At 42.8% G+C, this 13,294-nt stretch overlaps 1 protein-coding gene across 10 annotated transcripts in view; it reads right to left on the minus strand.

Moving 5' to 3' along the window:
- Positions 1 to 13,294, minus strand: part of Atp8a2 (ATPase phospholipid transporting 8A2) — a 554,904-nt gene that overhangs the window by 382,196 nt on the left and 159,414 nt on the right. For 9 of the 10 annotated variants that reach the window (XR_004116436.1, XM_031362595.1, XM_031362598.1 and 6 more), the window contains 5 exons: positions 12,673 to 12,800; positions 11,120 to 11,231; positions 5,380 to 5,545; positions 4,347 to 4,474; positions 3,561 to 3,638 (listed from right to left, as the gene is read on the minus strand). Coding sequence is in view for 9 of the 10 variants with exons in the window: in XM_031362595.1 (XP_031218455.1) it covers positions 3,561 to 3,638; positions 4,347 to 4,474; positions 5,380 to 5,545; positions 11,120 to 11,231; positions 12,673 to 12,800 (612 nt within the window). In the remaining variant the exon portion in view is untranslated. The remainder of the gene's footprint in view (positions 1 to 3,560; positions 3,639 to 4,346; positions 4,475 to 5,379; positions 5,546 to 11,119; positions 11,232 to 12,672; positions 12,801 to 13,294) is intronic. The other variant, XM_031362603.1, reaches the window with a different exon arrangement.

Raw genomic sequence — 13,294 nt, forward strand, 5'->3', positions numbered from 1 at the left:
TATGTTCATAGCGGCCTTATTTGTGATAGTCAGAAGCTGGAAACAACCTAGATGTCCCATGACAGAAGAATGGATACAGAAAATGTGGTTCATTTACACAACGGAATACTACTCAGCTATTAAGAACAAGGACATCCTGAGTTTTGCCGGCAAATGGATGGAACTTGAAAATATCATCCTGAGTGAGGTAACTCAGACAGACCCAAAAGGACATGCATGGTATGTACTCACTAATAAGTGGATATTAGCCAAAAAAAAAAAAAGTACAGAATATCCAAGATTCAGTACACAGAACTAAAAAAGATCAACAAGCTGAAGTGCCCAAGTGAGGACTCCTCGGTCCCTCTTGGGAGGGAGAAGAAAGCAATCACAAGTGGGGAGGGAGGGAGAGAGGGACCTGGGAGGGAAAGTGGACAGTGGGGGAAGGTAGTGGAGGGGGCAGAGGGAAACCTGATCTGATACTGGATGAGGGAAAAGGACTGAAGCCCTGAGGGCTAGCAGAAAGAATGGAAACAGGCAACCTCAGGAGATAGGAGGTGGGGGGACCCTCTATAACGCACCAGAGACCTGGGAGGTAAGAGGCTCTCAGAACTCAAAGGGAGGGACCTTAGATGAAATGCCAGACAGTAGGGAGAGGGAGCTTATAGAGCCCACCTCCAGCAGGAAGACAGGCCATCAAGTGAGGGATGGAGTTGCCATCCTACACTCACAGCTCTGACCCATAATTGTTCCTGTCTGAATTACAGTGATGGAAATGGAGAGAAGCCTGAGGGAAAGAAGGTCCAGCGACAGGTCCAAAGTGGGATCCAGCTCAAGGGGAGGTCCCAAGGCCTGACACTATTGCTGAGGCTATGGAGTGCTCACAAAAAGGGACCTAGCATGACCACACTTTGGAAGACCCAACAAGCAGCTAAGAGAGTCAGATGCAGATAGTTGCACCCAACCAATGGACAGAAGCAGCTGAACCTTGTTGAATTAGGGATAGGCTGAAAGAAGCTGAGGAGAAGGGTGATCCTGTAGGAGGACCAGCAGTCTCAATAAATCTGGACCCCCGAGATCTCTCAAACACTGGACCACCAAACAGACAGCATATACCAGCTGATGTGGGGCCTCCAACGCACATACAGTAGAGGACTGCCAGGTCTGTGTTCATTCAGAGATGATGCACCTAACCCTCAAGAGACAGGAGGCCCCAGGGAGTTTAGAGGTCAGGTGGGGTGGGGGGTGGGGACATCCATGTTGGAGACAGGGCGAGGAGGAGGTATGAGATGTGGAACAGTCAGAGGGTGAATGGGATGGGGGGAATAAAATATGGAGTGTAAAAAAATTAATTAATTTAAAAAAAGAAAAAAACAGCAGAATCAGTTCATTCCGTCTTTTTAAAAATAGAATTAAAAGATTATCAACATAGTAAAAAGAATTATAAAGAACTGTCAAATTTGCAATTCCTTTCCCTCCTAAATTTTAACTTCTTCTCCTTCAGAAAACCTCCCCATGCCTAGTCAGGACAGGATATTTCATCCTGGGCACTTTCTTGAACACCTTCAGTCTTTCCATCTCGCTGGGTCAATTCAATGGCAGCTGAGGACAATTATATATTTAGCCCTGTAAACTGACAAAGATAACTGAAGGCCACATACAGTGTTGTCCTTAAATATCCATAGGGGGTAGTTCTGAGAACCCCTGTGAATACGAAAATTCTCAGATGCTCAGGTCCGCTATATAAAGTGGTACAACGTTTGCACAAAATCCTACATACAACCTCCTCAGTGTTTCATAAAACCCTAGAGGGTGTGTAACACCTAAGATAACAGAAATGGCACACTGTACCAGCTAAGGAAGGTGTCACAAGAGTTTTCTGTGTATTGTTGGAGCAGATGCAACCACTGGAGGAACAATCACCTCTTGACCTGCAGTTGGCTGACTATACAGGGTTCCAGCCTGCTCCAGCTGGACTCAGATATCTCCAGAAGACACAGACATATGACTAATCACAATGTCATTTCACTGTGTGTGTGTGTGTGTGTGTGTGTGTGTGTGTGTGTGTGTGGTATGGTGTGTGTGTATGTGTTTGCAAAGAATGCTTAAGAAAATAGAGCAGACAGGTATTAATGTTGCCCAGAAATACTGGGAAGGATTCAAAGAAGCAAATGCCATCTGACATGTACCAAGAACTCATGGATTCTTATAGGAGTAGAATTTAACCAACGGCAATGCCATTGTAGAAAGAATGAATACAGGTAGATGATAGACAGACAGACAAATGACAGAAAATAGGTAGACAGGCAGACAGACAAACAGATAGATGCAGGCACACACACACAGATGATAAGACACACGCATGCATACACACACACACACACACACACACACACATCAACAGATGATAAGACAGGTGGCACTAGGTTCTGCTCCTCATTTCGTGTACCTGAAGTGCAGGAGGACAAGGGGAGGACGGGGACATGGGCCTCACTTAGGAAGATGTGTGCTCTGTACCAGGCTATTCTCTTTAAAGAATAATCACATTCTCCTCACCGCACCAAATAACCCTGAGGACTCTTGTAGGTCCTCAAAATTTTCAGTTTAAAAAATAGAAAAATTTATTCTTAGCTCTAACTAGATTTGGAAAATATGAAGGGAACAGAATCACCTGAAAATGTGGTTACAGAATTCTATTTAATTACAAAATTTGACTGATAAATCTGAGCCTTAACTTTCTAGCAATGACTCAAAATGCACTAACGCCACTTCAGGACTGACTCTGTCCTTAAGGGGAGAGAAGAGGAAGAGGGCATCGGATCCTACTCCTGGCCCTCGGATGAATGAGAAAGAAGTCAGGCTTACATCTGCCCGGAAGGTCACGTGGCAGGTGTTGCAGGGGAACAAAGGCCAGACTTAGGTAATTTACAGTCCTCCACCTGTCATGCATCAGCAAGCTTCACTGAGGTGATCTACTCATTGTTTTTTAATCTATAAAATGAAGATGTGGCATACCACCTCCCAGTTGGATTGTTGGGAGGATTAAGATACATAAAATAAAATCATAGTCTCTAATTGCTTTAGGTTAAGAATAAATTTTATGTCTTCAAAAAAAGGTTATGACTTGCAGTGGTTCAATGGAAGAGGCAAGCATAATGAAACAAGAAAGTTGGGATGAACAAGTAGAAATCAATGTGAGACCCAAAAGTCATGATTCTTGGGACTCTGTCAGCAATGCCCGCCCTTCAAACACCCCCCAATGCTTTGTGGGGTGGCCCAACAGCCAATGTCTTACCCTGTTTTCCTTGTCATCTGTCCTGACAAACACATTGAAAAAGATCCAAAATAACATTGTATTCTTGTACAACATTCTGCACATCATTTATGTGGATACGTTCTGGGCAAGAGGATATGTTTGGGTCTCTAAAGCCAAGTGACAATAGCATTCATTGTCACATTGCAAACCGGATGTCATAACCACAGTCACGGATAACCATGCCTGCAAAATCCTCCAGGTCTCCTCTGTTCACACTTCTTCCTGCTCACAGCACTGCCCCCAAAGTCCCCAGACAGGCTCTCACCTGCCCAAGCTCTTCATTGAGGTTTGACGTCCTGGCCATTGCTGGAGTGTCATTTTCAATGTAATACATATCCATGTCCTGAAAGGGAAAATGGGGGGAGGAGAGAGAAGGAGCCTTTAGACAACACGTAATTCTAATATCTCATTAAGGTTGACACAGTCCCACCAGGGCATCTTAAAGTCCTTCCACCTTCCATTTTCATTTAAATGCTAACTTGTAACTTGGCTAAAACTGTAGCTGCAGTGAGGACAGACAATCCCTATGACACATGTGATCCATGGTATTTAGGTTTGGGTTCAAGAGGATCACCTCATGTCCTATGAGCTGGGTGAGTGCCTTGTTCACAGGCTTATTGTGAAAACCAACATAAAACACACATGAAAGTGCCTTGTCTGGAAAAAAAAAAAGGCCCAGCACTTAGTAGCCATGGCAACCTTTGCCTCAGCCCCTAGAGTCCATCCAAGGTGACTGTCAGGATGAAATCGGTGCAGAATGGACACTCTGGTGAGCACATGAGAGGCCTTTTCCTTAGCATAAATGAGACTTTGGACACACAGCATGGCCAGACGACAAGCACCCACTGCACATCCTCCTCCACCTTCCCCACCTCTGCAGTTATGCTAGCCATTGGTTTGGCTGGCTTAATCCCATGTCCTAACAGCTAACAGCCTCTATGATTTCTTTTCCGGGACTCAATGAGATAACAAAGGCTCATGGAGAGTATGAGAGGGCGGTGGCTGGCAGGCCTCCAGTAGCTCATGCTTCACACTCTGCTTTGAAACTCACCCAGTTTATGAAAAGGGCTTGCGTGTATTTCACGACCTCAAGTGTCACCAGCAGACTGATAGGAATCAGATTGTTGTACAAGATGATAAACGTCAGCAAGTTGTAGCCAAAATTATCTGAGTTCGTGTCTACGGACAAAAAAAAAAAAAGAGAGAGAGAGAGATTCATACAGTTTTAGTGGAAGTCTGTATTTAGTTTCTTCTCATTTTGTTATTTTGGATGTTTTTCCCCCTAAAAGATGCTCACAATGAAAACCTTTATTATGTGCTCCTCAGGAGACTAAGAAGTTACTGAGCCCATTCAAACTCCAAAGACTATTTCAATCCCTTGAATACTGTGCTGGCTTCTCTTTAGAGGCTGTGGGAGGAGAGAGAGGAGGGATCAGAAATAGCACTCCCCTGGGAAAGGCGTGCCCTCACTGGCCTCAAAGGGGCTTGTGGTTATTACTGAGGTAGCCAGGCAGCACTCCAGGAACCAAAGGAAGGCTCCGGAGGAGGCAAGCAGAAGACAACCAGAAATGGTGGGCAAGTAGGTTAACGGAAACAAGCTCACGGGCATTTATCTTTCTTTTAGCTCTTTAAGAGATCTGAGATTATACAAAGTACTGACTATAACCCTGTATTGTTAGGTTGACGGTACATACATGCAATGTATATATGACAATAATATGCATAATATACTAATAATATTAGTCTCTAGCAGGGGAGAGCACAGAAGTGTGCTGGTCTGATGTTTGTGAAGTTAGTAACACCGAGGGGTTCTCATGTTGTTATCCCTAGAGCAACCGTAAGAAAGTATCTTTTTAAATGGCTGAGAAGAAATCATTTGGTCATAAAACAGTCTCCAGATACACCCATCTTCACTCTACATGTGAGTCCTAATCGGCTTTCTCTATAAGAAAACCTGGCATATGCATCGTAACCATGGGGAACAGAGGGAGAGAGGTTATGACTACCATTTACAGACTCTACATGGAAGGAACTTCCAAGAGATTGAACACACAGTAGTGAGCAGCAGTCACCCCAGGACTCACCCATCTTCTTGATGTACCAACTCTTTCCGCCATGAGACCTATTCCAGAACAGGGCCCCCACTGAGCTCACCAGCGCCATGACCAGGAGGATGCCAAACAGCACCAGGATCTGCACGTTGGTTACCTTCTCAACATTTGACCTCTTGAGAGGTGCTTTTGTCGAATTCTGTGAACAAGTAGTGAAAGTCAGTAACCACCACAAAACAGGCTAGAGAAGGAGTAAGGAGAAATGGAGTAAAACAATCACATTCAATGACAGAAATGAAAAAGACTATTTCTCTCCCAAATAAATGACAGAATTAAAAAGTGCATCATACTATTGAGTAAACTGATCAGTTTTTAAAAGACATTCTCCAGTTTAAAGAACTTATCTGAGGTGGTTTGAATAAGAATGGCTCATATATTTGAATGTTTAGTCACCAGGAAGTAGTACCATTGGAAAGGATTAGAACGATTAAGAGGTGTGGACTTGTTGAAGGAAGTATGTCACTGTAGATACCTTACAGTATACTTTAAGGTTTCACCAGAGTCTGTCTCTCTCTCTCTCTCTCTCTCTCTCTCTCTCTCTCTCTCTCTCTCTCTCTCTCTGCCTACTGATCTCAGCTACTGCTCCAGCATCTACCTGCATGCCATCATACACCCCTACATGACAATAATGAACTAAACCGCAGAAACTGTAAGCAAGCTCCCAATTAAATGCTCTCTCTTGAAATAGTTGCCTTGGTCATAATGTCTCTTTACAGAATTAAACCATTGACTATGACAACACCCCAGCTCTGCATGATCTATCTTGTACTTTTATTAACATCTTAGCATAACATTGACAATTTTCACAGGCACAGTGGCCTCTAGAGAATATAAGTCTGGTCTAAAAGCAAACAACACACAGCTAATTCTTCACTATAAAAGTCTAAGGAGAACCTCCAAATCAATAATTTAGCTCTGTGATAAGTATCAGAGAGATTTTTAAAGCATACATGTTTCTTACAGTAGAAAGGAATAAAAAAAGAAAGAGACACAAGTACAGATACATCACTAAAGCAAGAGAGAACATGGGTAGATGTCAAAGCAAATGAACAAAGGTTCACTTGGAGAGCTCCAGGGAGGGCCTTTACATCGAAAAGGCCAGGAATTGAGTTGTGTAAAGAAGGTAGCCAAGAGGGCAGGAAGAGAACAAAGCCTCATGCCTGGTAAAAAACAATTTGGTTGGAACTGAGGCCTATGTTGGGACCTGGGTATACCAAGATGTTTAGGAAAGTGGCACTTGAGGCTCAGGGCATCTCATAGGGAAGACGTGAGACTGTATCCTCTCAGCAGTGGAAATGACAATCATGAGGTATCAACAAGATAATTATATACGCAAATCAATTTTATAAAAGAAATTTCCAAAGATGATTAAGATGTGCCAACGATGGGCCCCAAGAAGAACTTCACAGAGCGGCTAGCCGGAACCTTCTAGATGAGGTCAGTCTATTGCACAGTGACTCTCGTTATCACAGCATCAGCCATGTCTTTCCAAACTCTACCTACTGTGTGCACCATGGATTTCACTGAGGGTGGGGAAGCTGAGGAACAGCTACACTTGGGAACTTTAGGGTCTCTTCCGGGTATGTTCCTTTTTTTTCCTGCTCTGTCGTTAGTTCACTAAATTGTTTTTTATGAACTTTGAAGAAAAGTCTTCCAGGGTCAAGATGGAAATTTGTCATTTGTCAGTCAACGCAGGGACAGGACACCCACATCTGGCCTCACTCTGAGATCCAGGAGCCATTCTGTTTCAAAACTGATTATTCGATTCCTTTAAATTCCAGCTTTAATCAAAAGTCATTAGATTTTCAGGAAGGAAGAAAATGACAAAAGCTGTCATTTCTGTGACGCTGTAAGCCGAAGTGGTTGAAACCCAGCCAGTCACTAGGGTTAAGAAAACAGACTTTTCATCCAACATGAGGAAACAGCCTAAAACTCCAGGTCTTAACACAAGCCCAGCATGGAAAGCCAAGCTCAGCACACTCACTCCCGTTTCCAAGCATTTCCACTTGCAACAATGAGTTCTTAATGCTCAATTGCTACTAGAACAAGGAGTTCTTTTATAAAATTCTTAAAGGACACTATTACTCTAATGTCTGGGACTACCTAAAAAAATGGGTCAAACTGTCAGATGTTGCAAACATTGGAATCTGACCTGCATTTATACATCTTATTCCTCCTGAGAAAGCAGACATCAGAATCCTAGTGAGAATAAGCCTGGAGTGTATAGACTCGGATTTCAGACCATGCCTCACTCTTTCTAGATGTCTAAGCTAAGCTGGGATCGATTTTAGTTCTTCTGTCTTTAAAATAGCTGTACCAGGGCTAGAGAGATGGCTCAATGGTTAAGAGCACGGGCTGTTCTTGTAGAAGATCTAGGTTCAATTCCCAGTACTCATATAGTTGCTGATGTAACTCCAGTTCCAGGATCTGACACCTTTTTCTGTCTTCTGGCCTCCGCAGGTACCATAAACACATGGTGCATGGAAATTCATGCATGAAAACCACCTATGCACATTAAGTTTACAAATATTTTAAATTTAATAATAGAAACACCTTCCTCATGCAAAAGAATAAACGAATACATATGAGTCAGAAAGCAACATATGCTTTGTTGTAGCCAATGTTTCCTATAATTATTAATTGCCTCTTTGCCACTAAGTCAACCAACAGAAATAATCTGGGTGGGTGCTGTGTGTAGCTACACTAAGCATGACCTGAGGGAGCTCTGACAGGTGCATGGTACACAATGGGAGCTCAGGAGCCCTTAAGCCATCCAGCTCCCGCTCTGCTGTCAAATACACAAGTGTAAACACAGTTCATGAACAGAATGGCTTCCAGCTGTGGATGTTATTTTATATTCCTTTTGAAATTTCATTGTTCATGTTGTTTCAGCCCTAAAGGCCCAGCCAGTCTAGCACAGATGTTTCCGGGGTTTTCCATCACTCTCAGGTCTGTCAACAACAGGAAGTCTTGCCAAGGTTTGTCATACAGAGGGCAGGAAAAATGCCCTTCGCTCTCAAAGGAGGCAAATGGCATGAGCTCACCTTGTCCACTGAAGACATGATGAGGATGTTCTGATACAAATTACACTTGGCCTGGGCCCTGAAGCTGTAATATTAATATGTGATCTAGAAGAGCAATATTATACCCTGAAAAATCACCCAGGTTACGAGAGAACTTGGAGACAGCTTGACTTTTTAATAAGCATGATCTGAAAAACTAGCCTTGGGACTCTACTCAAACCTGAGCTTCCCATCCATGGTCTCTTTACCACTTCAGTGTAAAAACACAGAAGCTCCGATGAGCACAGCTCCGAGGGTCTGCTGTGGCTCCTGGTAATGTGCTGCAAACGTTCAAGCCTGCTTAAGAAGTGGTGGAGCGTGAAACTATCTGTCAAGGTGGTCTCTGTATGCAGACTGCTCAGAAACAATGAACTGTAACTGTTCTAATCTTGTGAATGGCTGAGGGCTGAGAAGGAAAGTAGATCAGACCCATCTCAGACATGTGGGAAGTTTTCCTTCACATGCAAAACAGTTTTCATTCACTCAAGAGCTGCCATGGCAGTGGTAGACCATTTTTCTACTTGCTATAAAGCCCACCTCCAACACACACTTTCTGTGAATATTCTTCTGGGCCTAGAGACCTCCCTTGTCATTCCCCACATGCTATGTGTCCTCCCCCATGCTTCTGAATCTCTCCTCATACCACTTTCCTTATCCAAGGCAACAACATGTGACACCTCAAATCAGACCCCTCTCCCCAAACAGGATGCTTCGGAGAGACTCACAACCATTGGCATCTGGAGGTAGCTCTCCCAGATATATGGTTAAGATCTCATAGTATTTCTAAAGTCCTTGTTCCTCCAAGTTGATGCCAATTGACATTTATCTTCTCTTCCCTCAATGGGTCACCTCCTCCAACCTCACCAATATCAAAGACTTGAGAAAACTAGCTCACAGAATTCTCTGGTCTGGCCCCATTTTTAGTCTACTTTCACAATCCCAGCCCATCATCTGCCTTAAGTGCTGAGTCGCTTTCTATTCAGCACCTAGGAACCTGGCATTGTTGGACCTTGAGCACTCACTACCATGGATCAACTACCCCTCAACATGAGAAACTTGGAGGTGAGTACTGTATCCTCAAAGCTACATGTCATCCAACTCCAAGGATCTTTGGTTCCAGGAACTCTCACAGCTTTCTAATCAAGATTCCTTTTATGTTTGTGTTGCATTAACTAGCACTCTAAGCCTGGGATTAGAGATTCTTGCACATACATCCACAGAACTTTATAACAGCATAATCTACAATAACTACATCCCTACTTTCTATATTTTCCATATTACTACTTTACCTACCTGGGCCCCAAAGGTAAAGATTTAGCCTTTGTGATAATGTACTCAAATGGCTTAGCATAAGACTCAAACATTTTTTAACCAAGTCAAATGTGGCTTTGGAAGTTGCACAAAATGGCAGAAACCCCAACTCTCTTTACTAGGTATAAGTAACAAAATACAATGCTGTTATGGGCTAATTTCCTCTGATATAAACCATTTCACCTTGAAAAGAAGCTTAAGATACAGGGTCTTCTAAGGGGAGGCACAGCATTCCATCCTACAGGGCAGCTCCTTGAACTTCAAAAATAAAACAAACCAATGGCTACAGGAAGTCCCTGAAACTGATCAGATTGACTAGGCTTTTTCCCTTCCCAAGAATCTATGAACATTAAGGACTGCTGAGAGGTATTTCCAGCCATTAGGCTACGTAGAAGAGGATCAGACCAGCTGAGCTGCCTGAAAGAAGCAGAGCCCTGGAAGAGGTACATGCCAACAAAGCTGCCTGGTAAGAATGTTCTCTGAGTTGCCAAGCTGTGGCAGGCTGTGCGCTCCAGATATCTAGATTTTATGAGCCATCACACATGCTGGCTGGGCTTTGGTGATGCAGCTGTCTTTGAGTCATTTCTACTCTTCTAAATAATCCCTCACCCATATTCCTATAGGTGACCCAATAAACTCACTGATTCACCAAGCTGAACTTTGGTGGTATCTGTGCTCTGGTTTGTCATTGGTTCCCAGTCTGAGAAGAATACAGGTTTGTTCATGTCTCCCCAGCAACAGTATCACACAACAAATGCCAAAAGATATCAGAAGAATGCAAGAAATGACACAGAGACACTGATTTGTATAGAAGCTCAAAAGACATTTGGCCAACTATGTCACCATACAAATATTGGCTATAAGTCTACACACAAAAATTTAAGAAAAATTGAAAAAAAATCTTTTAAATTAGTACTGTTTCTTTGATATATGAAGAATAAATATTAGTTCAAAGTCCCTTGCTATCAAGTGACTTAGAATGCATATAATAAGAGTTTACTATAAAATCCTAATTAGTAGAATTCAGAGGACAAATAGTGAAAAAAAAGTTAAAGATAACTAAGCCCTCCGTCATCCAGAAGACAAAGTTAGAGCTAGCTGCCCCCTCCTGAACCTAGACAACAAAGACCACTTATATTCAGAGGGACTGTGGCCACATGTTGGCAAGGGTCAGAAGGAATAACATAAGGAACCAAAATAATCGCTTCTCCTTGAATTTATATTCTCAGATAAACTTGAGCTTCATATTTGTCTGTATTTCCCACCCTTGAAGAAAACAGAGAGATGGAGAAACAACAAAGTAGCTAAAGTTGGCACAGCTTTCCAGAGAAACATTTTACCTGCATGAGTTTGGAGTCATGTCCAGTATATACAACAACACCAAAGACCCACTGTGTGTTCCTGAGCTGGGTGCCTCTCAGTAAGATCTGGTCAGGTCCAAGGGCAACAGAGCTAAAAATAAGAAAAAACATTTATATTTCTTAATAATCTGTCAAATAAGCATGCATTTTCCTTTACATAAGCCTACAACACACCAAATGTCCCAGCCAGTCAAATTTGCTAATTTATTCTTTGCTTAATCTATCTATCTTCCCTCCTAAAATGTCTTTTTTTTTCCTTTCTTCATTATAGAATAGGATGGAGTTTTTTTTTTCTACAAAATGTCAGAGAGGATTATATCTCACAATCCTGCTAGGCAACTCAACACTGAGAAAGGAAATGCTGAAAAGCCACAAGCTTATTCACTTCTGAAAACAAATTTACTTTATAGACTATAAAAGGAAAAACAGCAATAAACTCATATCTAACGGCATAGTGATTAAATGGGCATCTGACGGACCATCTTCAGAGGGGAAGCTCGCCGGATGGCTGCACACAAAATGCCAACGGAGGAGAAGCACTTGCATGCTTGGTTATCACACTGAGCATCTGTTGAGTCCTACCATTTGGTTGCCCCTCCCCCAGTCAAGGGTCTTTTCAGAGGAAGAGGAAGACCTCAGATGGCAGGCTATAGAGTTTCATCAGGTAGATCACAGGTCAACATCACAACAAAGACACCCTCAGGCAGTAAGTCATTCAACATGTGTGTGTGTGTGTGTGTGTGTGTGTGTGTGTGTGGTGCCTCTGTGTTCATATATGTACAAGCATGTGGGAATCAGAGGTTAACAACATTTATCTCTCCACCTTCCATTCAATACAGAGTCTCTCCCTCTCACTGACGTAGCTGGCTAGCCAACAGACGTCGGGGATCTGCCAACCTCAACTTCCCCAGCACTGGGATTGCTTTTAGTGGGTACCAGAAGTCCAGACTAATTCTCATGCTTGCATAATAGACATTGCACTGACTGTAACAGTCACAGCCCCATCTCATTCAACTTCCTAAAAACAAGCGGAGTTGGGGTGAGGCTTGCTGGTGAAATGCTGATCTACCAGTTACGCAGCACCGAAAAAAACAAACAACAATTTAAAAAGCATGCAGTTTAAAAGAAAGCTAACATCTGTTGACCATGTGTAGTGAGCTGAATATCATCAAATACCCCCCTGCTGCTTTCCTGCACCATTTAATGCAACCTCAACCAAGTATTTGGCCTAGCAAGTCACAAGCAAGAAAGAATAAGCCACTTTCTGTGAACTCCATATGAGGTCTTTGACTCGTTTCTTTTCAAAAATATCTCTTCTTTCCTTCAATGTGAGGGAAGGTTTAAATGAATTTAAGTGGTGTTTCAGTCCCTCAGAGCTGAGCTAAACAAAAGAAAGCACTATATTCAAACACTGTGAAGCTAGGATTTTCCACAGCTCCAGGAGTTCTTGGCACATTTAAGAAAGAAGGCAGGGTGAGGTGGCAGGGGTCCGGGGGTGGGGAGAAAATGATTAGGAAAAGGAGCCGTGAAACCTCTTCCCATCCAAGTGCAGGTTGCCAGTGAAGTCATAGAGGTGGCGGTTGGGCCCTTCACACTCTATCCTTCCCGACAGCTTCATGAGCACGTCCCTCGTCTGCATGTCGGTTGTGTGGCTCAAGCCCTGAAACGGAACGACAAGCCAACAGAGAAGATCACTGCCATCCATGTTTAAGAGACGGCGCGATATTCTGTCAATCATAGGGGCAGAATGAGCCATCTGCCATGTGATCATCTCTGATAAGTCACATAGACCCTCAAGACTGTACACAGTTTCACACAGAGATGTCAAAAGATCTCAATGGTACAGGAGAGGAAGCTTCCACCATGAGGGAACCGGCCTTGTTTAAGTAACAGTCAGGCACTGAAAGAAGGCAAAGCTGCTGCTGTCCTACAACACATCAGAAAGTCAAAAGAAATGGCCCTTTAATATTGTGCGGTATACCCCCTCATTACACTTACAACTTTTAACCCTTTATTCTAAATATTTCCTAACAAAATAGTCTGACAAACTTCATCAATGCTTTTTCAAACAGAAAAAAATTTTTAGACCAAATGTCTACGGGAAAAAATAAAGGTACATGAACCGAATTATTAAATTCCATTTTATGAAGCAAA

The sequence above is a fragment of the Mastomys coucha genome, unplaced genomic scaffold, assembly GCF_008632895.1.
Source record: "Mastomys coucha isolate ucsf_1 unplaced genomic scaffold, UCSF_Mcou_1 pScaffold9, whole genome shotgun sequence".
NCBI classification, from domain to species: domain Eukaryota; kingdom Metazoa; phylum Chordata; class Mammalia; order Rodentia; family Muridae; genus Mastomys; species Mastomys coucha.